Source organism: Pseudopodoces humilis, chromosome 1 (genome assembly GCF_049639895.1).
Source record: "Pseudopodoces humilis isolate 2021_Gansu_Grassland_sample_001 chromosome 1, ASM4963989v1, whole genome shotgun sequence".
NCBI lineage: Eukaryota > Metazoa > Chordata > Aves > Passeriformes > Paridae > Pseudopodoces > Pseudopodoces humilis.
Genome location: NC_142200.1, coordinates 109,451,298 through 109,478,868, shown reverse-complemented (window position 1 = coordinate 109,478,868; position 27,571 = coordinate 109,451,298). Strand labels below are relative to the sequence as shown.

At 36.7% G+C, this 27,571-nt stretch overlaps 1 protein-coding gene across 1 annotated transcript in view; it reads left to right on the top strand.

Moving 5' to 3' along the window:
• COL6A6 (collagen type VI alpha 6 chain) overlaps positions 1–27,571 on the top strand; it is a 64,544-nt gene that overhangs the window by 15,077 nt on the left and 21,896 nt on the right. The window contains exons 2-15 of the mRNA XM_088054087.1: positions 8,963–9,042; positions 14,116–14,459; positions 17,406–17,484; positions 18,065–18,210; positions 18,307–18,399; positions 19,726–19,779; positions 20,263–20,334; positions 20,812–20,838; positions 23,315–23,359; positions 23,590–23,643; positions 23,875–23,937; positions 25,085–25,150; positions 26,217–26,270; positions 27,208–27,243. Of these exons, the coding sequence (XP_087910213.1) occupies positions 8,963–9,042; positions 14,116–14,459; positions 17,406–17,484; positions 18,065–18,210; positions 18,307–18,399; positions 19,726–19,779; positions 20,263–20,334; positions 20,812–20,838; positions 23,315–23,359; positions 23,590–23,643; positions 23,875–23,937; positions 25,085–25,150; positions 26,217–26,270; positions 27,208–27,243 (1,213 nt within the window). The remainder of the gene's footprint in view (positions 1–8,962; positions 9,043–14,115; positions 14,460–17,405; positions 17,485–18,064; positions 18,211–18,306; positions 18,400–19,725; positions 19,780–20,262; positions 20,335–20,811; positions 20,839–23,314; positions 23,360–23,589; positions 23,644–23,874; positions 23,938–25,084; positions 25,151–26,216; positions 26,271–27,207; positions 27,244–27,571) is intronic.

Here is a 27,571-nt window from a genome sequence, read left to right as displayed (position 1 = left end):
ATCTGCTGTAAACTGTGCTATTGAAGTCTGTGGTTCATTGCTGATTTGTATCCCAAGGGATATGTTGAATAGGAAATAAATTGAAAGAAAAACAAAGTTGCTCCCTGTCTTTCCTGAGACACCTGATTGCTGTAAAACAGAACAAATGGTGTGGGTTTTGAGACTGTAGGATACATAGAAGATGTTTCCTAGGGAAACAACAACAGCAGCAAAAAAGGATGACACAGCTGTAGGTTAAAGCAAATTAAAAATAAAATGAAATACTGAAGAGAAAAAGTCAGAGTGCGTGGAGGCAATCAGTCAAGCCAAGACACATCTGGAACTGAACCTGGCTAGGGAAATGAAAAATAACGAACAGGTTTTCTTCAGATGCTTAGGACAAAAAAAAGGAAGAGAAAGAAACTGCACCCTGCCTGATCAGTGGGAAACAGGGGACCTGTCTATGACTGATACATACAAAACTGAGATACTCAACAACATTTTTTTGCTTTGGTCTTCGCCAATAAGTGCTGCAGTCATGTCACCCATTTCCAGGGTTCAAAGGTAGGGACTGGGAAAATGCCCACTTAAATGCTCCTTAAGAAAAGATCAGGTTTAAGACCAGCTAAGGAACCTGACTGTGCACAAATCCCATCTTTTCCAGGTGTCCTTGCCTTCTGTTCCCCGCTTTCCAGATTCCCTTGCACAATAGGTGGGAGGCTCTACAAGTGGAAGTGAACAATTACAAGGATGATGATTCATCTTGCATGGGGGTGTCCCTGAGGTTAAGTTGCTCTACTACCTGCATCAAAACTGCTTCCATACAGAAAAAAAGATGAGTGACTCCCTTCTGAAGGGAACAGAAAACTCAAAGCCTTGAATGTGGGCAATTGAGCTTTTAGCATTTTTTTTTCCCCATTTAAATTTGTGACATCTCAAACATTTCTGTAGCATGAAGAAGCATTTTTCTTATCTACAATGGCTCCAGATAAATTTGGTAACATAGTGGTTGCTGTCTTCCTTTCACTGAAGGGAAATTTACTGTCTGTTGAGGTCAGTGTCTCTGGGTGGTAGTTCAACCCACTTCTCAACTTTCAGAGGATCCCATTAGCCCTGCTTGCAATGTTTGGAAGTAATTAGCATGTTTTTAAAAAGGGGCTGAATGTAGTTAAATTATATGTATGTCACTATGTTGTGCAAGATTCTACTTCTTTTTAGCTTTCCTGACTCCAGACAAAGTAAAAGCATTTGTTCAGAAGCCCTTTTACATCTGAACTGAACCTACAACCTTCCAAGGTAAAATTAGATTGTGGAAACATTATGTCTCATGCAAGAATTCTAATCAGTAAATAATTAGAGGCATATGGTAGTCTTGAACTGAAATATTTTCCAGGAAATGTTATTAGTGCTCAGGGAAAAAACATTGATATACTTGTTTTCTTTTGTGTGGTCCTAGGGAAACAGAGAGTTCTTTATCTAGATGATGTTGTAAAAGCCAAATTCCATGACTATTATTAATTGAATATTATCTCAAAATACATTTTTTACATAGGCTATTCAGTGTGTATGGACTGAATTTCAGTGGGCATTGTCAATATAAAAAGTATGGTGAAAGAATTTATGTGCACAATTCTTGCTGGTTTGGAACATCAGGGACAAGGCTTTGAAGGAACAGGACCCAACATCTTCAGCAGTAGTCTGGAGATTCAAATGATGTTCTTTCATCTGCCAAGATAGTCCTATGTAATACTGACTAACCATGTATGACAAAACCCTCATTTTGCAAGTGTGATCTAGCTCATTTTAGTGTTTAAAAGCTTGGTATTATAGTATCTAAAAAAAAATAAATCAGAGAACACTGATTTTTTTGAGAAAATGCAGCACTTGGGAGGTGCCAGATTGTATTCAAATTAATTTACCTTCAGGGAAAAATTTGAATTTTTGTCTTATTTTGGTTTTGTATAAAGCTACATTTTGAAGTTTCTTAGCTCCTCACAAAACTGTTTTTCAAGATCTGCTGTAGTGAGATACCATTTCTGAGGATTATCAATGAACATTTGCATGTGGATTAAGTTGTATTTTATCTGGTGCATTTTGACTTTAGTGCATAGCGACTGTCACAAAACGCATTTTCTATGTTACCAGCATAGGCACGCAGACACCTAAGAAAGTGTCAGATTTCCACACTTACTTTCCAGAATTTATTATGGGTTCTTCTCCCAGTGTGGCAATATATAAAACATGCTGTTTAATTTTCATTAGTTTCACAACAGCTGCAGTTGTAAATATGATTGTCACAAAGTTACTCAGCTGTAATTGGCCTGTACACAATCATTTACATAATTCTTCCACATATTCAAATCCAAATACAGTATCATTCAGCCAAACAAATCTCCTTCATGTCAATGAATAAGAAAAGAGTCTTTGGATAAACAAAATGTATTTCTAATGATTCAAAGTAAAATATGCACCTAGTAATAATATCAGGATGCTTCAGAAATGCATATGTCTCTTTGCTTTGTTCATTTTACAAAGATGTTTTATTTGACAAGACAACATGAGCCTAGAACTAATTATGGGCGATATAGTCTTGTGAGGATATTCACAAGCAAAAATCTTGATTTTTCCTAACTTCATATTTTCCTGCCCTCAAAAGCGATAGATTCTGGTAAAGATGCATGATTTTCACCACTAGAAATGAAAGGATAATTAGGTGGGGTTGTTTAAGCAAGTATGTTGGCAGAAGTTTTACTTCTATCGACTCTTGCAAGGTAAGATTTTTTTAACATTAAGTTTTTATAAAGCAAGAATCTGCATCTTGCCACCACCAGTAAGCTCATATTTTTAGAATCCTATCTCAAAGGTACATCTAGCATATGTTAGTGAATAATTGATGGTTTAAAAATTGTGTAACACTGCATACAAACTGTTGTCCTCAATTTTAAATTCCCCACTTTGTGGTGGCTCAACATGAGGTGACTTACACTATTTTTTATTCTAGAAAAAGACTTTTTATAAAATTAATTTTTTCCAGATGAGTTGGAGTACTTACTCCTGTGGATAAGATGCCTTCCCACTCAATATTCCTGGAAGTAGGAGAGTCACATCTGCTGGTTTTCTTAAGAACTTTTGGCTTTGAGAAGCTGCTTTCATGAATGAAATGTTTGTGCTTAGTTCACTTAATATCCTTTACTAAATGAGTCAGTGAAGCACATGTGGGTAAGGTTTAGCCTTTATGCTGTTGACATTTGTCTACTTTCCAGTCAAAGGGACTAGCAAGGATATGAAAAATTACTTGTATCATCCTCTGGGTTTAGCTGGCCCATTTTACAAGGTCTGTGAAATGGTTTTGGTTTCCTGCTTTAATGCTTTCTATTGATTGCTTTTATACTCTTTCCTGTATCTAAACAAACTTGATCTGTGGCATTGGCATGATACTACAGCAAAGTAAGTCTAAGGCCAGAACAGATAGGAAAGAGAGGAACAATAACAAATGTATCTCTAGTTCCATAAGAACTTTCTGATGTGGGAAAACTACTCCTCCATATGAAGGAGCTATTCTTTTGGCCTCCTTTACCCCTCTTAACAACTCCCTTAGTAGGAGATACATTCACCTTCATGTGAAATACATATATACAGATTATTGGTTGCAGTCCCAAATTGTCATAGGAGGTCCCCTTCTGCTCTTCTTTAATTGAGGCCAAAGAACAGAGTGTTTAGGAGTTTGAAAGTGAACTTATTCTGGGTCAAGATGAGTCATTGCTAGGTAAAACTCATTTAACAAGGTTTAAAGACTCTTAAGCTTCACAGCTCCATTTACTGCGTTTGGTTTTAATTCTTTTTTCCCCCATCTGGGATGAAAGGTGAGATATAACCTTTCAGCTTGACTTCTTTCTTAAGGAAACTAAGGCAAGAGTAAAGTCTAAAGCCATAGTAATGTGCATAGTTATGTTCATATGTGAGGTGGGATGCAACATTCATATTTTAATGACAATTTGGGATAGTCTAGTTGAATTCATATGCTTAGAGGCAAGCTTTAATTAGTTTTACCTGAGTATAACAGTTTAAATTAGGGTGTGATTAGTAAACAGCTAATTACAGAATGTGCAAAGTGAAGAAGTGAAAGCTTATCAGACTCTCAGAAGAGCTAACTGTGGTTTTAGGTAGATGTTGTAAGTATGCTGGTTAGAATTAATTTTTAACTAATGAGGTTATCAGCCATTTGTGGGTTTTTTTATTCTGTGTTAAAAAATAGCTTTATGAGGAAAAAAGCACAGACTTTTCAGTGAAGATTTCCCTAAAGCAAAGTATTGGGAGTTGGGGCAGGCAACATAGCAGTGTCAGAAAATTTGTTATCTGAGTCTTACAGAATTTTTACTTCTGGCACCTGGCAGGCAGCAAGGACAGCTCTGCTTGTCTCGCTATCATATGTTATGGGAGTCGCAGGTTGCTCATGCTGAGCTAAGGGAAGGTGTGTAAAATAGAGAAAGATTTTTAGAGGATCTCAGGACTTCTGAGGGAATTTTCCTAATCCTAAGGGAATATACATATGTACTTGATACATTGAACACATTTGACTTCGGGGGACACTAAAAGGATATGGTTACAGATATGGAGATATCATAAATAGTTGGGCTTTCTGATAGATTTGTTTTTGAGGGATCTTCTGGACTGGAGAAACTGTAATTTTATTTTTAATTTCATGGTAGGTTAAGAAATGCTTGAGGCTGCCAGGATACGAAGGTCTATTTATAAAATGTTGTTAATGTGTACTTATTGTGATTTGTTCTTTTTAAACCATCAGGAAGATAGAAGTATGAATTATAAGGAATATCTACTTACAGGATCATAATGTGATAATTATTAAGCTTTACTGAGAAATGGGAAAATAGGCAAAAGGTTTATAAAAGGTGCACCAAATACCAAAATGGAAAATCATTACATTTCTTCATTCTCTAAGATGAAGTCAGCAAGTAAACATCCATCCCATTTGCTCAGAGACACAGGCAGACACTGATTTTAACTGTAAAAGAAACTGATTTTAAGTGTCAGTCAGTTTTTCATTGTAAGACTGGGTGTAAACTCCTCATGGTTGGTTGTGTGCTTATCTGTACTTACGTCTGTCTGTGGGGGTGTTCCTATCCTGGTGGCCACATCCTTTCCAGCTGTGTCTGCATGCCCTTCTAAACAAAACCACCCCTTGAAACATATTGAACCTCATGTTGTTCACATTGACTTCTTAAGTCAGGTAAGTCACCTAGGGTCTCTTTGCTTGAATTGGTGCCTGGTCCTGTGATTCTACCTGGTATCATTAGGAAACTCCTTTTTCTCCAGGAAACCTGCAGCAACTTTCTTCCCGAGACATTTCAGCGCTAAGAAGATAATGTACTTGTAGGAAAAAAATATGTGCCTGTAGAGAGGAGATAACTAACAAAACTATTTCGTCTTTTACATAAAGAGCTGACACCTGGAAAGTATTTTGTTTTCTTTTTACAGCAACATTTATCTTTCTTCTGGTACAATGATTTCTCAGTATTTAAAGTTCAATACATGGATGTATGAGGAAAGTGGTAAGGTGGGAGGGTGGGATAGACTTCTCCTGTTTTACTGTTAGGTAAAACTAGGAAATTCCACAGTGGAAAAATGGGCTTTAAATTAGCTTTTGTGAGAGAAAAGGGATGGTGGAGGAGAGGAATAACTAACTGGAGCATGTAAGCTGAAGGTTTCTGTCTGCTGTATTCTAGGACATGACATTATTTCAAAGACTTCAGAAGGAATAATGTCAGCATGTAGAAGTTGAAGTAATCTAACTGGAGTACTTCTGTAGGTAGGAGAAAATTATGTGATCACATTTGTTTGCACTGGTAGAGAGGGGATTTTAAGTTAAGACAAGAGAGATTGTGTTCCTATTGTTAGTATATACCAACACAAGAGGGAAAATGTCCTCAGTCAGGTGTGCAGGGAGATCCTGTATGCAAGATGCTTATAAATCATAGGTGAAAAAGAGATGTTGCTTCATGATCTCCATGATCTCATTTTCACAGTGTGCTTAAGAAGCATATTATCATTTGAGAGTTCATTTTGCTCTGGCAACAAAAATCTACAGAATAACTTTTTTACCTGCCTAAAACTTTGAAGCAACTGAAGATAAGACTGGGACATTAGTTGGTTAAAAAAGGAAAACAATATATATTGGCAAGTAATCTTTGCAAAGCATTTAAAGTATTCAGGAATACTGTTGATCTTTTTCTTCCTTTGAGATTTACATACATATTTGTGTATCTCTTAGAACAAATAAGTAAAAATGCTGGCAGTAAAATGAGCTTTAAAATATGTATTATTTTATACTGTTTTCTAAGGACTTCCAATAATTTTCAGCTCTTGTCTCCTAAAATAGAATTAAGGTGGAAAGATGTCTTAGATTTTGGTGAATTGCTGCCTTAGCACCTTGCATAATTATGCTTATATATATTTATATAAGCAGCTACAGATATGCAAATATAAGTACCTTATGCTAAGACCCTGTATATACTATTTTACATTCAAATAATTTTTAGAATTAAGATATTGCTACTGTAATTGCTACTGTAGCACTGCATGTTTCTGAGTGAGTTTATTTAGGCTTTGATCCGTGGTATCTATAAGCTGTATGATGTGAATTTTCCACTAAATTATTTCTCATTTTGCGTTAGTAAGTAATGAGGAATATACATAGAAGGCCTAAAGCGCCTCTATCTATGCAGCTTGTAGTGCATGATTTGAATTTTGTATGTGAAGATAATGCAAAATAAATAGTACAAGTAGGAAAATTAGTCTGCACATGTTTCTAAATTGCAGTGTTTCTGTGTATTTAAAGAAGCTGCCTGATGTCAGTAGGGACTAATTAAGGGAAAACCAAAGCAAGTGGTAAATATGTTCCCATCCAGCACTCACTGTTTAGGAAGAGTGGGAGAGATTTTTCAGGTCTAGGGTATCTGACCCAAAGAACAGGGAGCATTCTTAGGGAACATTCTTGAGTCATGGGGCTGAAAGAAGCTGAAGGAGGCAAACAAACACCATAGCTGTTAAGAGGCATGGAAATAGATGCATAGCTAAACAGTCACAGATTATTTTGTATATTAGAACAGTAAGAGTTAGATTTTGATATAAAATCTGAATGTTTAGGTAATTGAGGAAAGTCTAGCCCCTTGCTAAAACACCAACTGTATTTTATTCATCTAAGTGAGCAGCCATATATACCCTGGAAGCTTGCTGCTATTTGGTGCTCTTGAGTTTTTCACATACTCATATTCATGGAAATTTCTAGAGCAAAACACTAATTGGAGGCTTTGGAAATACTGGCAGCAATTTACTTACCTGCCCTCGAATATGTACGTGTCTAGCTGTGTCTATAAATCTGTTGCAATTTATTCAAACAAGAGAGTTCAAGATATTAATGCTACTCTGGCATAATAACTGTGCAATCCAAGCAGGAACTGTGTAACACAGTAATGAAAATTAGTAAGCATTATTTTTGTGGGGCTACCATTAAAATATTTAATTGTCTGTCAGAATAAAGTTTTAGCTTATTAACAACTAAAAAATAGACTCTTATAATTAGGTGTAGTAGTGAAAATAGATAACAGGATTAAATCTCTGTCAAAGTGATCAAGGGGAACTCTTAAGACAGTCATTAACTCTCAGGAATATATGCAGAAAACTTAGTCAAATCCAAGAAAAAAATTAATTATAAAGATGGCATGCAAAATGGTTGCAAACCAGTTTTCTTTATGTTAGTAATGCTTATTAAAGAAAATTGTGATGTGCAGAGGCAGGAAGGAGGTTTCCTCAATGCACCAACCCCAGCATTTCTTTCTGCTCCTGTTGAAGACTACATAATACCTGGAACCTCTTTGGTTGCCTAGGGACCTCAGTTGCAGCTGGAATTTCTGTGCCACTGCAGTTGTAGTAAAAGTAAAAAGTTCCTGCATCTATTAAATGTCTTGAAATACAAGAAATGTGGTGCTTTTTTCCCCAAAGGTTCCAAAGAACTCTTCAAGAGCTTCAGTGCAGCTTGGTGTAGTGATACTTGGAAATGAAGTTTTGCTCTTGACTGAGGTTAGAATATAGATTCAATCAGATAATTTCTATTCATTGCCTTTTGTTATTTACAAGACCTAGGGTAATATTACATGCTGTTACCCTAATGTGCTATAATGTTAGATCAGCTGTAGTCCTTCTACTAAGTTGTCTTTGCAGATCCAAGATACAGAACAAACAGTTTAATGGGTTGTTAAAGGCAGAATCAAGTGTGCTTTTATCCTATAATAGAAAGTTATTCAAAACTGTTTTGTTCCCATTTGTTTAGTGTGCTTAAGCTCAACATGACTTTATTTTGTACTTCCTGAGAGATTTCATTCCCATTATCCACAGCACTGAGTTTTGGCTTTTGGGAAATTTTTATACTGTATTCCCATTTCTCTATGACATTTGTCTTTATTACTGGCCCACTGGTGTATTTCATTTGTAAATGAATGCTTGTTCTTATTTATGTGTATCATATATAGCTAACACCACCGAGCTTTCCATTAATTGATGTGGGGGTGGGAAATTTCAAGGCTAGAAGGGAATCTTAAAGGCATAACTCCCATTAATCTTACACTATGAAAAGCTTGCTTTTAGTTGAGATTTAGATCATGGTAAATATAGCTGTGTGAATCAGAACAAAGCATGATTGTGAGAGCAAAGCATTGAACAGTTCCTGCTGGTTATATGCTGTACATCAGTGTCAAACTCTTACAGTGCTGTGTTCAAAGCCTGTATGTTAAAAACTGAGGGGAAAAAATATGAATTTAAAGTGCTACTTTAATTTGCATACAGGTAGAAAGCCTGCATGTTGTTAATAAAATACACTTACCCAGATCCTCCACAATTAAAAGTCTCTTTTTTAGGGAATTATGCTCTGTGTTCCTTTATCTTTGATTTTGAAATTTTTTTTCCCTAGGAAGGTTTTCAGAATGGATGCCTGGAAACGATTTCTTCTTCTCTACTTTTTCACCTTCTCTGCAGAGTCAGAGGAAACTGGTAATACACTTAAGAAATGGCTCTTCAAGTTGATAGCAAAATTGTTTTTTTATATTTATAGAGAGGGATAAACAATTGATGAATTTTTTTTTCTAGCTATGAATTCTATTAGGGATAATGTGGTATGTTTTTTATAAAACTTATAACTGCAATAAGAGAGTTTTTCTAAAAAAGTAATGCAAAATTTAATGCAACAGCTCATTAAATTTTGAGTTTGTTCACACATGCTGTGGTTTCATATTTGCAAAAGCAATGTAAAGCTCTTACAGTTGCAAGACTGCCAAAAGCAAGGTAAGTCACAGTATTTAGCAGTTCCATTTTGGTAGTCAGGTCTTCTGGAAGATCTGTTTGAGAACTGTTCTGCCCAGATGAACAATATTTTCTGCATGACTGTCGATTTGAGGAATCTATTTGGAAAACTGTTCCATCTATGCTCTGCTAGTGTTATATGCTTCTGGAATTTGTGGAAACACGTGAGTTTAATACTTACTACAAAGAAATGTGCTTAGTACTCCTTAAGTTGGTGTGAACTAATTTTTTTCCCCTTCAGAAAATAAATATTAATTATTAATGTATTCTTATAGAATGGAGCTCAAAGTGCATGACTAACTTTTCCTTTGCTCTCTTGAGAGCAGGCCAACAACTCTTATGGTTATGTTTCACATACGGAACTGTTTAATATGCATCTACTACAGATAAATTCTGAGCAGACTGCAAATTAAAATTGTGTTGTGGATTTCAGCATCTCTCCTTTTTCTACTAATGGTGTTGCAGAAAGATGTATCTTCTGACCCTCTGCATGATAAACAGGGGAAAAGAAGGAACTAGTGGGTGATGGCAATTTAGCAGGATAGATGGAAGGGTTTTTCTGCAAAAAGCTAATCCAGTCTTGGATTCTGAAAAGCAATTAGGATTCAAAATTACTTTTTTATTAGATTACACAACCTTTAGGGAAAGAGGAAAGTTACAACATATTTCTTCATTCTGCAAGAAAGTTTCCATTACAGGCATCATTTTCCTGGTAGATGGATCCTGGAGTATCTAGGGGGCAAAGAACTTCAAGATCATGCACAATGATCAATGGCAAGACAAAATTTGTGTTGGTGTGATATTGAGCACAGTGATGTGGCATACACTGAATTCTTGTTGAACACTTTATATAACAAAAATGATTCTTTATAGAAGATACAAAAGTTACATTACAAAGAAGGAGGCACCAAAACAGGACAGAGCCTCCATTGCTAGAGAATCACTTCATAGTAAGTGCTGGTAGCCAAAAAGAGGCTTGTGCAGAGCCTTTTTCAGTGAGTACTCTGCTGACAGGGCAGAGGATGCAGCAATGGCTTTGAGTAGGAATGGGATCTATGTTTTTGAAGCTGACATAGGGATGATAAAATCCTCCGTGAGAGCTGTTTTTAATAGCTGATGATGCAAGGAGATTTCACAGTGGAAAATCTTGATGCACTGAAAACTATCAAAAATAATGTCCATTGGGTCTATTAATGCAAACGTCTCCTTGGTCAGGGTAAGGAACAAAACTTTTGTTGTGTGTACAATGACAAATATCCACACAGCTTTCTGCAGTCCCTGATAAAAGCACCTGAGCTAGCTGCACAGCAGTGCAATTGTTTTACCAAAGAATACTGCCCGTGTCTGCAACTCACAGCTTGTACTTGGCTTCAGTCAAGAGCCACTACACTCCTCGGTATGGTAAACAGCTTCTGAAGTAAGACAGTGCTTCATATTAAGCCTTCATATTCGTAGTTCCTCAGTGTTTGAAAGGAGCCAGAGCAGATACTTCCAGCAGGTATCTTAATAAAAAGAGGGAAACAGACAATTCAGTGATATTTTAAAAAGAACCTCATAGAAACATAACTTTGCTGTCTCCAGCTGACCATACTGCTTCAGTGGGTCTGTCAGCAGCCACTTTCTGTCAGCAACACTGAAGTCTCACAGAGGCACTGTGCAGAGGGAGTGTGAGGAAATCCATCCTTGGATATGTGGGAGGTATTGGCAAGATGTGAACAGCAAATCCATGGTAATTCTGGGGTGCTACCCAAAAGCTTTTCCTAGATGAGAAACAGAAAGTGGTATCTCTTACTACATTTTTTAGATGGCAACAGTAGCTTGAATGCCATACAGCCTGAGAGTCTGCCATCCCCAAAGAAAATAAATGTTAGGTAATGCCTTTAGTTAACATCGACTTTTATCAAATGTCACATGCTGGTTTTGAGTCTGAGTTTATTCTGATTTGGTGCTGCATTACCAGGTGCCTTATCATGTGGGAACACTGAAGTACAGAACATACACAGTTGCTCTTTAACATTACATATTCATACTGGCTATGTAGTTTGATAATATCATAGATGTGTTTGTTAAGTTGAAAAAAAGAAAAATGGAGTGCACGGCAAATCAAAAAGCTGATCTCTTCTGTCTGTGGCATAAGCACATGACATTGATTGAAGAAGAGACAGTTCTGGAGCCTTTCTTCTCTTTTTGCTCATTGTTGTAAGGACTGTGACTATCCTTTAAGGCTCCTTGTTGTCTTCCTGTGTGTTGTGTTCACATAGAGGTGATATTATACATGTGTTGGATGTATGCTTTTTGTTCTCCTTTTTATGCCCTAACATTGATCCAACCCAGTTCTCCAGGTTTCATTCCCTTTGTGATCAGAAACTTACTGAGAAAGGAGCACTGGGATGACCACACTGCTTGTCTAAGGCATTTTGAAACAACAGCTGGACCTCTCATGCATCCTAGGCTACTGAGATCTTGAACAACCCAAAACTGTCTGGTGTTTGCTGGGGTGTTGGAGGCCAAAATGAAGGGCTGAACCTTTCTTCCTAAAGACAGAAGTAACTTGTGTGAGTTAAATCTGCTCAGGTGGTTTGCAGAGAGAACAGCTGGGCCTGATTCAGTATGAGTTCTGCACTACCACCCACTCTTTTTCCCATCAAGAGCTGAGCAGACTCCCAGATGAAAAAGCATTCCCTGACTCCTGCAAGCAGAGAGAGGGCTGCTGTGGAAGTGGAATATGCTGCCATGGAGAAGCATGACTATGGCTGACACAGTAGCACCTCCTGGTGTTTCATGGCAGGGAACAGGGAGATTTAATGGGAGATACAGCAGTAAACTTAATATATATACAGGGACACTTGTTTAGAGAGAGAGAAGTTAAGGAAAGCATGTTGGGTTTCACCTCAGTGATGCATATATTTATTGCTAAGATCTGCATAAATTTATCTCATAAAATGGAGATCAACTCTCTGTGAAGTCTGTTTCATCTTGTCCTGTCATCTGTTTTAATATGTTCACTGACCTTCTTTCCTGTAATAAATCTATTAATTCCCTTTTCTCGAGTCACCTTCTTTTAAATTGACAGATTTGTCAATTTAAAGAATTGAATTTCAGGGACAGCATGTTGTCAGGAGAAAAAAGATACCTTTGCAGCAGTAAGACAGGGCAGTTAACAATGTGGATGTTCATAGGAGAGCAGGTGGTGAGAATAAGAGTGTGGCAACACACAGCTGTTTACTCCTGCAAATACATAGAGATTACCAACAAGATATAGAATACCTACCAGATGTTTTACACATTCTCATGCACAACACAGTAGCACAAAAAGTGAACTATTTACTGCTGTTTTGTTATTCTTGCTCATACACTGAAGACTTGACAGAGAACGTTTTAAGAGCTGAGCAGTGTGGGTGACCAATTGTCAGGGCAAAGTTGCTGAGTTCATGATTACCTTTCACACTGCCCCCAAACTATGTGACTAAAAAGACCCAGGTCTTAGAAGATTCTCCTTGTGAACACATAATCTGTGTTCTGTACAAGAACACATACTGGAAGAAATATCTATTAGATTTTGTGTTCACGTATGTGTGTAGACAGGTATGCAGGTATAGATATATTTAGCTGATTGTTTTGTTGTGACCTAAGAAGATGAGACATAGATTTTTGATGTTGCTCTGAGGTCTGTCAGATTTTTTTTAGCCATAAAATCGTGTTCAATGTGGCCTTTTACAGTCAAAGATTTTGACACTGCTTTCCAGGAGATCATATCCTCTAGGGGGCAGTTTGTACCACAAGTGAAAATATTGAAACATAATGATGGTCCCTCTGAGATGAAATTATTTCTAGAAGTATTTGGTTAAAGAACTGAACACATATATCTTTTTCATGAGAGAGGGAGAACTCAGAAAACTTATGTGGAATAATAGGAACAAGCCCAAACTAGCAAACACAGAAAGCAATCTTGTGATTGCTGGGTGTTTCAGAGTCAATGAGTGAAAAGAGAATAAATTTAGGTAGAGTTCTGTTTTACAGCTAAAATTGCATGCCTCTGACTTCCTTGCAGAGGTACAGCAATGAATAATAATGCATCTAGGATCTCAGGATAATATTCAACATGAGAAAAAATCAAGGTAGAGAAGAAAAAAAACATGGGGTTTAGCTGAAGTTTTAATGATGGCAAGATGGTTGGGGCGGGGGAGAAATTAACCATGTCACACTATCGGTTGTTATTATAAGCAGCAATGCAAGCAATTCCATAACTGAAGTAGCCATCGCCTTACAGCAGCTGTTTTTCACAATGGTTATGACATTTCATGTAGGCAATGCTACCCCTCTCTCTCTCATGTTTGTTTCTTTGGCCTGTTTTTCTACATTTGCATGTTTCACCTGGTCTTGTGACAGAGCACAGTCAGTCATCAAGGTTCCCTTCACAGCTGGAATTTGTGTTGAACATTCTTGGTTGGTAGCAAAGCTCATGGAGACATTTTCATGATTAGGCCCTTTGAGGACACTGGGCAGCTGGAGAACAGATACGATTTGCAGTTTGGGTGTGTGCAGGTGTCAGGTTATTTAGTTCTTTGTATTTGCAAGTTCACATGGCCACACTGAAGCCTGTGGGCTGATGGTGCTTTATATTTATGGAAAACCTATCTCACTGATTCTTACTTCTGGCTTTAAATCAATCATGTCGAATTTTGTTCCATGATTCTGGCAGAGAACAAGATCACAATGAATGCATGTTTAAAGTTCCCTGTTCCCTATTTTTTTTTTTTTCAGAATGCATCATAGATCTTTCTATAGCAATTGATATTTCAAGGAGCATGCAGCCTTCATCCACAATGCTTCTGAAACAGAGACTGCAAGCATTCCTCCCCAGACTTCTACTCCAGATGAAATCACTGCCAAATACCAGCTGTAATGCTCCAGTTGACATTGGGTTTAAGTTCCAAGTATTGGCACAGAACAAACAATTAATCTTTGACTCTGGTTTTGAAGACTATAATGAAGAGATCATCCAGAAGTTCTTAGATACACAGAGCACTGTGGACACCTACATGAATGCAGACTTTTTGCAGGCACTTGAGGAGAGCTTCTTTAATGCGACCTCTGCTAAAGTTAAGGTAACTTAGTGGTATGAAAATACATCTTGGAAAAATTAGGCATTTTGATATTTACAGACTCTGATGCTGAGTACTCCAGGAAGACAAAAAAGTAGTTTGGTAATAGATGATGCTAATATGCAGAATCACAAAATGGTAGAGATTAGAAGGAATCCCTGGAAGTCACCTTCTTCAATCCCTGTGCCCAATGAGGAACAACTAGAGTGGGCTGTCCAGGGCTGTGTCCTAATGGCTTTTGTGTATCTTCAATGGAGACTTCTCAATGTTTCCAGGCAAGCTGTGCCTGAAGCTCTCTCAGTCACCCTCATATTTTCTTAAGTTTATATAGAGCCTCCTGTTTTTTCATGGATCTGATATACCTTGATATATCAATTCCAATTCCTTAGGCACTCCTGTAGTGAGATGGTACCTAGAACATTTGGTTTAATACATGTGATGATGAGTATTCATACAAACAACCTTCTTATATATACCATGGAATGATTGTACTTTGGGCAGTGGAAAGTGGTTTTCTTTCAGGAACTCTTATTCTTAAAAGGAAACTACATTTTAATTCATGATTCTGTGTCTTTGTCCAGAATAGTGGCAGCTCGAAGCAGAAGTTACAGGAAAAGGTCATCTGAGGAATTTGTTCACAGAAGTTTGTTCATGTCATTAACTTGTCAAATAATTTCAAGTAACAAGGCTGGGTTCTACTTGCAGATAAGTGATGATCAGGAAAATCTGCTTAGATGCTGCAGTTAATTCATCCATCTTGAAGTGAGGTGAAGAGAGAAGCATAAAGCTTCATCTAATCTCTTCTGAAATGAATGGGGATTCTTTCAGCTTGGGTTCAAGAAATTCAGATCTCATTGGACTGTTGCAGGGTCAATGCCTTAACAATTTATTCTTGATAAGGCACTGACTCTAAAGCACTGAGCATGTCCTGTAGTAATTGAATATTAGTACTTACTAAGGTCTCCATGCAGGAAGACCTTCCTACTGAGGAAGGACTGGTTAGTTGTTGCCAAATACATAAGAGGTTTCCTCATCCAACTTTATTTTCATTTTTATAAAACACCAATTTTAATCTGGCATGGAGTGAGGAAGCCATATTACAAATTCCTCCTCTTTCTGGTGAAAGTTGGCGTTCTATTTTTTACAGCATTCGCATAAGTGTGTGTGTGACTTACCAATTTAAGTAATTAATTTACTTACCAATTTGCATATTTAATGGGTTTTTTCCAAAGATTTCTTAAAATGTCTGAACAGGGAACAAGACCACATAAGATTTTGTTTGTTCTGAGTCTCAGAGAAAGAACTTGTTTGACATAAAAGTAAAAGCAGTGCTTTTTTCCTCCTAATTGACAGTTCTGGAGATCAGCGTCAAGCAAGGCTTCTTTCTGCTTAGGCAATATTATTATAAATAAATATGCTACATATCTCAGCACTTTACCAGTGGATTAATATTCTTCTCTGACACTGTTTATATACAAATTGAAAGTACAAGAATTTAGAATGTGCATGAAATCATAATTTTCCTAGAATCCTGAGCAATAACATGCTTGTTCTGTAAAGATTATTCATTATAAAACTCATCAGGGACTATGATTCTCTGTTGGTTGAATTTCTTCTTTTCTTTGTTATTTGTTTGCTTAGCAGCAAAAAAAGTTGTACCTAATTCCAGCATTTTCAACAATGGATGTGTTCCAACAAGAGCTTGATATAAACAGATGCTTTGTAAAAATAATATCTTTACATATATTTACATATAATGCCTGCGATAACACCCCATATTTTCTGTTCCCCATGTTTTTAAAATTGAAAGATCATATTAAAAACAACCAAAACCAGGCCTACAGTGTTGTCTTTAACAATCTGTGATGAGTTTACCCATCCATCGTCCAGCTCTCTGCTGTATCACGTGGTGCTTGAGTAAGCATAGAATTTGTACCAGTGCCTCCATGTTGTGTATTTGGTAACTTACCAGTTAGCTCTAGCTTTAATTGGTGTGGCAGTCACTTCATTTGCTTTTGTCACTTGTGGAAAAAATTACTTTAACAGAAGTAATGGTGTTTGCATTGGTCAAAGCCATGCCTTGCATAGAAAATGTAAAATATGAAGGTAGGAGGAAAGAAGCTCTAGCTGTGCTTGCCCACTTGTTGGTCAGAGAGTTTAGGAGGATTTTAAGTCATTACCATTGGGGAAAGGACACAATTTACTTGTGCAGCTTCTTTTTAGGCAAATCCACTGAGTGAGTGGAATCTGATCTTCTGTTGGTTTGAAGAGGGAATTGGAGGAGGAAAATGGGAAGGGACTGATGGCTTGAGGGAGAGTTGTAAGAAATTGTGCTTTCTTGGAAGAGGACTTAGCTATAACTCTTTGGCGTGAAAAAATGGAAATGTAGCAAATATAAATTATTAACATCCTGAGGTGAGCTAAACCTGATGTCTTAGGAAGGAAACACAGGGCAGAGAACAGAACAGGATGATGACATGCCTATCTGCATGGGGAGAGGACTAGAACGAAAAAGGATGCTCTTACTGGTATGGCCCAGTTGACAGCTAACAGGAGCTGCTATTGGAGAAATGGGAAAATTTGTTTGCTTTAAATGATTCTCCACATTCACATATAAGAGAATTCTTCAGACATCAGAGAAAGTTTTTCAGTGGGTAAGTTAAAAAAGAATTTGTCTCCTACCTTGCATGCTAAGATAACAGGTATAATAGCCATGCTATATTCAGCAAGAAAAATCCCTCAAATAGAAGTGCTACCAAGGAAGAGAAGCTTTTGTGTTCTGTTCTCGTTGTTCCTCACTACCATTTTCCAGCACACATTTCAGATCTACCACAGTCTAATGCAATTTGACTATCTCCGAGCCATTTCTCAATGTGAACTGTACTTTTTACAAAGACTGAACTTTCAGTCCCTTTGCAATTGATTTGTCATTACTCCCTTTCCTGACAGGTTCTGTTAGTATTTTCAGATGGACTGGATGATTCACTGGAAGACCTGAAGAAAGCAGCAGACTCACTTCGCTTTAAAGGTATTACAGTACCACATGGATATTCCAGCCTCCTACTACCACAGGCCTGATGTACAGCTCCCCCATTGCAACTTTTCCATGTAACACTGCCTCTCCATGCTCATGTGGCATTGCCCAGGAGTCCCTGGGAGAGTATTTGCTTCTTCATGTGAAAGAGTGTATGTAATGACTTATCACTATATGGCAGATGATGCCAGAGACATGCCTAGGGGTGCAGAGGTTCTTGTTTCTGGAGTCTAGCTCCAGCACCTGAAGCAATTCAGGATGAACTCCTCTCATCACAGGTTAGGTACAACTCTGACTTGTCTAGGAAAAAAACAGGCTTGAACTTGTGTTTGGGCATCTGAATAACAATCTGGTCTGACAGATAGGGAGAGAAATCAACTGGAAAATTACTGGTCTCGATTTTCCTCTTACACATTTTTTTCAATAGCTTGATTTCTTTTAGCATTCTGTGTTGAAGCCATGAAATGTAAGTCTTGCAGGGAATTGCTGTTATTAAAGTTTATATTGTTGGTTAAATAGTATGTTTTTTAATAGTGGTTAAATTCACTAATTTAAGTCTGTGCTTATGTTGAAGGGCTTGATGCACTTCTATTAGTTGGCCTGGACAATACACAGAACTTGACTGAATTTTGGGAAATAGAGTTTGGCAGAGGGTTTGGATACAATGAACCTCTGAGTGTTGGGTTTGAAGATATTGCAAACATCTTGCAGAGAAACCTTGTAAGTCCTTTTATGATACAAACAAAAGGAGGGGAAAAATCAGTCTTTGTTTTATGATTAATACATGTAAATGAAATGTTTCTTGTAATTTTTCAGGATACTGTTGCAGAAAGAAAATGCTGTAAGGTTATTTGTAAGTGTCTTGGAGAAAGTGGTGATCATGGTGTCCGGGGAAATCCTGGAAGGAAGGTAGGAGGTCTAAGATAGACATTAAATAAGAACAGCTTTATTTTTCAAAGTGTTTCTGGTTTTTGTAGTATTTGAGAGCATGCATGCATGTCCCCATGATATTTTATGTTAGGACAGATGAAGGAGAAACACTGAATATGATCCTTTCTCTGCTTCATGCTCCTATGTAAAAGTATTTTTGTAATTGAAATTATTTGTACATAGAAAAAATCATTAAGCACTCTCCTGCACCAATTCAGCAGAATATGGAGAGGGATTAAAAAAATTAAGTCTGATTAATCAAGAAACTTATTATCTATTGGGAATGAGAAATTTCCAAATGACAAGCTGAGACTAGAAAATAATCCTTTTTCACTACGTACGTGCCTTATCCTTTTGTGACTCGTTATTCCAAATATCCTCTTCTATAAATCTGTTTTGATCCAAAAAGATTACTTCTTTTAAGATTTTAAATTGTTTGTTTTAAGCCTTTTTGAATATTATAGATATCACTATATACAGCATACTTGCAGAAGTAATTATTAAGGTTTTAAATATATGTAGTCTCCATTAGACTACTATTCATTCCATTATTTCTACTCATTCCAGTAGCATGTGAAATAAATGATATCTGCAGTTCAGTTATGTGGTTGTAGTTAATGAATTTTTGGTTATCTCTTAACAAAAGTATAGTCTTCTAATACTTTTTCATAAATCAATTTACTGATATCTTCCATTATACTCTTGTTGATTTTCTTACACCTTTCTATTTTACTAAAAGGCTAGATTAAGGTGCTAAGACAGTGTTGAGAATGTAAACAAGGTTGTTTGGCTACTAAAAATTCCCTTTGTTCCAGTTTCTCTCTGCTCAAGTTTTTGCCCTAAGGGTATGATATTTACATGATTTCCAATACAAAGTTGAAATATTCCTATGTGTTTGCAATAACTTCATCCTAAAAAATTTCCAACTCCTTATATTTTTCATTTTGCCTTAGAATTTCATTACTGTATAATACTTTCTTTTCCAAATCACTGGAAAGATGTTTGATTTGACCAAGTACTCCAATGAGCTTTTTTATCAGAGAGTATCGTGAAAACACCAACTGAAATTTTGTAATAGCCATTGGTATTTTCTTGGGGTTGTGTTTGGGGTTTTTTTCACAGCCATGTCAAACACATGGGATTGTACAGTGACTGTGTAAATGTGGGGAGCCTGTGGTCCTCAGCATAACCAGATCTAATTTTCAGGAAATGTTTTCTACCTCCATGTGCAGAATAATCTGATAGAGATGAACCCAGTGTGCTTGGATAACATTGTTACTTATCTTTTAAATTGTCATTTTTCAGGGAAGTACAGGTTACAGAGGGTCTCCTGGCCATCCTGGTGAGGAAGGTGGGATTGTAAGTAAACATTTATCTTCCTGCTATGATGTTGTTATTTGGTGCCTGAACCTCTCTGCACTTACTCACTGAGTACCTATCAGTGTTAACCCAAAATACGTTAAAGGAATAGGTAGATATACAGATCTGTTTCTCTGTGCCTCTGCACCTCACCATAGATAGTTAGTGAAAAAACCAACTCACCAAAAATGCTTTAGTTATTCTGTTAAAAAAACCAGCCCACCTTCAAATACAGGCATTTCAGTTGGAGATAGGTAATGCACTATAAACATGGCATGATAATGAGAGCAAAGAACCAGGTGCATCTCAAACTAGTAATTAATGTTCTCTTATGGCCCATATGAAAATTTCCAGGTGACTTTCTTTTGTGTCCTTAGTGTAGTGAATGGTGATGTAGCTCTGTCTTGCTTTAATCTTATGTGATGCATTAAGAAGTAATCATCATTTTATGGGTGAGATTGAACATTTTCTTTTGTTTCTTAGGGGGACAGAGGCCCAGCTGGTTTCAGTGGGACTCAAGGAGACAGGGGATGTCCAGGTGCCAGAGGCCATAAGGCAAGTATGTAACCTTGAAACGTTTCCTAATTTTGTTTTCCACAAACCTGTTTTCTGTACTGGGAACAAATCCTTGTGCTGTCTTCCTGAAGCATGGATGAACATCAAGATCCAGCTGTAGGAATGGCAGACAGTGTTTGCTGTCTCATTTTGAGAGTTATTTTGTGCAGCCCAAGCATGGTTGAATGGCTCAGGATTTTGCTGACTAAGCAATTTCATGATGACTTCTTCACCACCAACTCCAGACTGGCCTTAGTTAAAGCTATATAGCTTTATGGAGTGGGAATGAAAATTAAACCTGTACTGTGTTCCTAGAGGAAAGGAGGAAATCCCATACGTGGAAGTAGAAGGTTTTACAGCAGGGACTACCAATACTGATCTCAGCACACCTCTACACAGCAAGCTATTGTGCCCTGCTTTTCAAGCTCAATAAAAATACTTTTACCAAATTTCATCTATATTTATTTTCAATTTCAGGGGGCCAGAGGCTATAGAGGAAGTCAGGTATGTGTTTTCATGTGTGATCAATTTTCTTTGAGAACAGAGTTCAGCTTCCTTTCTTGTTACCCTGTAAAATGAAATTATCAATAAGGAAGGAAAATAGTGTAAAAACTTCTCAGTATTTAATGTACTTTTGCTATGGTTCTCTAAGGATGGATTCAAGATGCCTATCACATTAATCAAAATCAGCAGTCATAACAGTGTTTTTATGATTGCAGTCATAGTTGATTTAGTCTAACTGATGGGAAAAGGATTTATTTACTGACTAATTTGATAATCTGTTAAGGTGGTGATTTTGGTCATCTGAATCTCATTCTAATTGTGAAGAGGAGCAGAGCGAAAAAAGGTTATAACTAATATTTATTGGGTGTTTGGACAGCATTTTCACTAGATCGTTATTGATACGTCTTCAATATCCAAACTTCTCTTCAATCTGTGTTTGTCATCTCGTCTGCTAATATTTCAAGTCTGCTTTTTAACCTTTTTAATCATACCTGCTCATGAAGGGGATATGGTCAATAATTCAGTAATAAATGTGAGGCCTGGAAGACCATGATCTATGATGGTAATAGTTTCCATGCTACAGTGATTAAAAATAATTAACTTGTATTGAAAGCTTTGATACAAAACCACTTCTAAAAATGACTTGCGAGCCTCAAAGATTCAGAAGATGTTTGATGTAACTGAGCAGCTGGGAGAAGTGTTTCAGAGAGTTTCAGAGAGTGTTTCTGAAACCTCAGCTTTATTTTAAGTACTGCTCTGTGCTAACTTTTTAATGTTCTCATGTGCTTCTCTTTCCTTTTCCATTTTCTGCTCTGTTCTCTGAAGTAAGTTGTCCTCCTTCAAATATCTAAAACAGCTGATTGTAGAAGAGGGAGAGTACTTGCTGGTGATTTTGATTTGTAAAAGTTAAATAGTGCAGCAGGTCTTACTAGTTGCACAAACCCTACTGAAATCCAGTAAGTATGTGAATACCTTCATTATGTTGTGTCATTGCATCCACAGATTTTATTTTAAATAAAAATATGAAACTTTCAGCACATAAAAAATGTGATTAAATTGTGCCAACTTAGTAAGGCTGAAGCAGTTTATTGAAGATATTGAAGTCTGCAAGGCATTTTATTATAGCTATTGAATAAAAGGAAATACTGAATATTTAATAGAATGAAGTTTGGCTTAGTTTTTCTGAGGTAGGAAATGACTGATGGAAAAAAATAACACTTTAATGAAAATCACTATTACTTACTTAGTGCTCAAATTTTTTTCTGGAATGCTTATTCAAGAAATTCTTGTTTGTGACATATTAATTTAATCAAAATGTACAGTCAGCTGTTTTTTTCTTGTAGTAGATACAGAACTACTTTAAATTAAAGAAGTTCTTCCTCAGGAATTTTAACTAGGTGGTTTTACAAAGTAAATTTAGCATCAAAACCTCCAAAGCAATTGTATCTGTGGTCTCTACCAGAGTTAGACTACTGATTTTAACTTGTTCTTGTGCCACTTTCAGAGTTTGTTGAATATCATTTCATCTTTCTGATTAGTTCTCTCTGCTAATTTAATTTCTTACTACAAATTAAACCATCACAGTTAATCCCTTCATTTTTATCCTAGTAAAATAAGATGGAAGAGGTTTCAAAATATCCTGTAAAAAGTGAGTGTGTTATTTGGCTGAGTCTGAAACATTGTGGAGCATACATATGTGAATTAAGAGTCTCATAGTTGCAAATTAATTTAGAAGTCTCACACACAAGTTAACAGTGCAAACTCCTTAAGTCTGGGATGGGTATTTTGTGGGAAAATGACTTCCATAAATGTTTGCAATGTGCTGTATCATTTTTGCAGGCAAAGGGAAGAGAAAAGCAATGTAAATTTGAAAGGGAAGGTGACTGACATTTATGTAGCATTGGTATTTATGTACTCTTCCTGAAAGAGTTATGAAGTTTCTTTTAAAATCCTAAAGTTTAAGATCAATCTTCTGTAATTTTTTTTTAATCATGGTTATTCTTTCTGTTTTTTTCAATCCACTGTTCATGTTATAAAACTATGTAAAAAAGCAAAGCACAGTACAAACACATATGATGGTTGAAATCAGAATTACAAGATTATCAGCATGATAGATAAAATACTAGTAATTTATTTTGGAATATATTTGGATTTTGAAGGTCCTGCAGCTAGGAAAAGATTTGAAAGTTAAAAGAAGGAAAAGCAGAATTTAAATCCTGATGGAACTCTAAAATTTAAATAGCTGTTTTTCTTACTAAGTGTTAATTAATTAACAGTTGTTTTAGACATTAATTAATGAAATTAATTAAAATATTAATTAGTAATTAAAATTTATAGTTATTATTCTTAATTATTCTTGGTAATCATTAAAACCACAGAACTTACTCAAGTTTCCAAATGCAGGGGGAACACTTCTTTCTTTACTCAAAGCCAAGTGGACTAATGCTATTGGCTTTTTTTTTCTTTATTGCTACAGGGTGAACATGGTGAGAGTGGATTTGATGGCACTAATGGAGAGCAGGTAAACATTACTTTAAATGTGCAGTGCTGTTAAAGACACCAACCTCAGGGTTCAAAGGTACTGATATTGTACCTTGAATGGGCTTTAATGCTGAACAAAAGTTCTGTTGCTGGGTTTTTAGAATTGTATATCCGATTGAAGCTTGATTCTGCCAGAAAAAACTTGAGAACCTGATTTAGCAGAAAGAACAAACATTATTTTTTTTTATTCTTTCCCCTTTCTGAGTTTAGGGAGAACGTGGATTTCCTGGACCTTCTGGAGAGAAAGGCAGCAGAGGAAAATGGGTGAAGTACCCCTTACAGTAATGTTTAGATTTTATGGAAACTTCTTTCCAAAGTGTAATGGTGTCTGTAATGCATGTGAGTTGTTTTTAATAGCTGCCTGTTCTCTAATATGCTGTCACTCTTGCTCTAAATCAGTGTAGCTCCACTGACTTCAACAGATCTGACCCTCTGCTGCCACATATACTATTTATACTTGGACCTGAATTGTTTGTGCTCTTTTTATGAATTTAGGGCAGAAAAGGCCCCAGAGGAGAACCAGGTGAACGAGGAGAATCTGGTCTAAGAGGAGATCATGTAAGTGATCTTTATTTTTATTTTATTTCACTGATTTGCACCTTGATTTTGTGATGGAGATGTCTGAAATATATGTGATTTGAAGAGTTTTTCACAGTCCTAGAAAATGCAGTACTCTGCAAGAAAAATGGCATATTCTAGGAGTCCTGAACTCTTTAGATGTAGATGGACTGATGTGTTTTGATGTGTTGCTTGGAAGCAGGTGCTTAAGTGTCAGGTTTCCTGCTTGTTTATGATTTTTTGGTTGATTTGTTTGTTTTCACTGTAGAAAACATATCTCCTTTTGGAGATACTTATCATAGAACCATAGAATGCCTTGGGCTGACAGGGACCTTAAAGATCAACTAGTTAGTTCCACATCCCTTGCCATGGGCAGGGATGCCTCACACTAGACCAGATGGTCTGGTGAAAAGACCAGATGGACTAGGTCAGTCTTCCCTGTTGGTTCCCACCCTACAGAGGAATTCTGGATCGCTTAAAAACCCTGTGCACTGACTCTTGGTTAGTCATTTATAATGAGGCAAAGGAAAGTTACTTCTTCATGTTCACATTTTTTCCTTGCATGCTCCAGAGACCTGTATAAATGCACTGCCTGAGGACTAAAATTCCAGTACAGACACCGCAATTCTTGTCTTGAAAAGACACAACTTTGTCTTTTCACATAAATTTCAAAGGCTTTGTTCCAAGCAGTCATATATTGTGCTGACTTCTGTCTTTAAAGCTTAAATTAAATAAAAAAATGATCAAGTGTCATAGTAATTTGCCTCTTTGAAAGATTAGAATTTCACCTGATCTAGCATTAAGTGGTGAAATGGAACTCCATTCTAGTGTAACCCATCATCTGAAACCCATGAATTATGATCTTAATTAACTATATCAAATCAACCAGAACAGTTTCACATTTTCAGTTTAATTTGCTGTCCATTAGTAATTTTGCTTTTAAGCTCTGTGGAAAAGAACTTTGTGGACTTTGCAGAACTTCTTATATCATGTTCTTACAAGTATCTTCATTTAAAACAGCCTTTTTATTTCTTTGCTGTCTGCAATTACAAATCTAATTAATTCTATTTCTGTATCCTTCTGCAGTAGTCAAAGTAATAAAGGTATGGTAATGGGAAATACTGAGCTTTCCATTGATCTTTTTCAGGGAGATCCTGGGGCTAACAATAATGTTACTGGCCCTAAGGGTGAAAAGGGACACCTAGCACCACAGGTAAGCAAGTTGTTCTATTTTGTGAAGAGAGGATTTGCCTAATTGCTAATTTCTATTGGCTGTCCAGTGACCAAGGAGGTTTTTGTTTGCATTTTGCCTTTAGTGTTTGTCTCCAACACAGAAAGCTTTAGGAACTGCTTGATACAGGAGGAAAAAGAAAATAAAAGTTAAAATATTTACAAAGACTACAGAAATATTCTCATAATACAGGATTAATGGAAAATATGGATTTAGTGTAAATGTATTATTCTACCACAAATTTACATTAGTAGCCTGAAAGGCTTCCAGTAATGGATTGTAAGAACACTGTTAAAAATCATGCTGGGAAAAATGCACAGGGTATCAACAGGCTGTACTCAGTATGTTATGGGACTGCTATTGGCTCAGCGTGGTGGGTAAACTCCATTTTGATCTGTAAATAGAATATAAGAGTTTGGATATGTGCTTGTATAGTGATGTTTGAGTTTTTCACAGGTGTTCTAGCAAAACTGCAAGGAAAGAAGCATAACAACTTGCATTACCATTACATTTTTTTTGGGAAAAAATAAGCAAAACTGACAAGTAATTGGGCAGTACAAAAATGATGCTGAATGAAAGTTTAAGAGGGTGGCAAACATGTGAGAAAAATTCACTGTTTTAGAAGTCTGATTCTCTCTGAACAAGTAGGGTTGTATGCATAGATGTATGTCTCTGTAGACTGCTTAAAGCAGTAGAAAAACTCTGAGAGTTACTTTTTGGAGAATAATTAGGTTTTGATTACTCTTTGGAAGCAAATATCATCTTAAGTAGTCCAAATGAAAGGCTGAAATCAATAAGAATGATTTCACAGAAGCCTTTACTTAGTATTGGCTGTTAGTTATTGAAATCCAAAGCAGACGTGATCTGTCTGGTTCATAATTTTTGAATATAAATGATTTGCAGAAAGCAAGAATCAACATTAGTATGACACAATTGCAATGAAAATACTTAGAAGAAGAAACAAAGAAAGAATGTGTGAAGGAGAATGTGCATGTACTAGAAAAAGGAAAGAGTGTTTAAAGAGCATGATCATTACTTTGTTTTTCAGGGAGACCAAGGCCCATGTGGACTCCAAGGAGAGCAGGGTTATGCTGGCCTAGATGTAAGAATAGCAATCAATATGGGGTTCAAATAATGGATAAAACATGCAGCGGGGCTCCCTCTGGGAAAACTAATTTTTGTGTTCTTCCTGTTATCCCACCCTTCAAACTCCTGCAAGGAGAAGGAACAAAAGTCTTCTAAAGTTTTCATAGTGAAACATATTTGGCTTAAATTTAGTAGCTTATATATATTGCAATGTGTTTTCTTTAAAATCAGGAATTTGCATTCCTGTTAAATTCAGATCTGATTCATATGAAGTCACAAGCCTTAAACTCAATTTCTTTTTCAGTGAGCCTTAATTGCTTCACAATTCTACCCCAGAGGAATCTATCTCTTGTTTCTGCCTATAACTACAAGTTTTCCATGTCTGTTCAAGCATATAGATAAGCTCACTGGCAGCTGAGCTGCTCTTTTTTAGTTCACTGGAGACTGGAAATAGTGAAGGCCCCTCTTCTAGTCTGTCAGAATGGTGCCTAATGCCAAAGTTGGGCATGATCACTCCTCAGTCATGCTGCAAAAACATCCTAAAGGCCTCTGGTGATGTGAGGTTTAGCAGTAACATTGACTAGAGCTGCTGAGCAGTGTGCAGCAGGAAGTGGTGCAAACCTCTGGGCTCACAGGGAGAGTAGGGCACTTGTTCTCTTTAGTTTAGCCCAAGGGCAGCTGACTGGGAAGATGTTTTCCAGCATTTTGTTGAAATCTCCTCTCTGCACTCATTAAAGATCCAAAATATATTTTCTTTTTGGAAAGACTTACATGTGTAAGAATTTCTGTCCCAAATCCACCTTTTTCTCCCTTTAATCTTTCTGTGGAAATAATCTCTGCTTTCTTTAAGCTGCATTTGGTTTTATTGTATGTATAATGTGTTTTATGATAAACTGCTGTTTCAAATATTGCTCAGTATTCTGGATGTAATCTCTCATGCCATTCCTTCCTAGGGTGCAGCAGGTCGAAGAGGCCCTCCAGGTATAAAGGTGAGTGGCTGACACTGCTGCTATTTATATGCAGCTACATGTCCAGCCTGAGTGTTTGCTCCTCTTAAGGGAAAAACTTCATTGTGAGCCAAGACACAAGTATTTAACAATCAAAATCTATTTCAAGACAAGGCAGCCTTTGAATCTCAGGTGGATGTAATAGAGACCCTCCTGACTTGAAAGATTTAGAATTGGGAGTTTTCATCAAAATAAAAGGACAGTTAATTTTACTATTAGGGCAAGTATGGGAACGTATCTAGAGAAAAGACTGTCACTAAAGATGACAGGAATGAGTAGTCAGGCTGCAAAGTCTGACAGTTTATTCCTC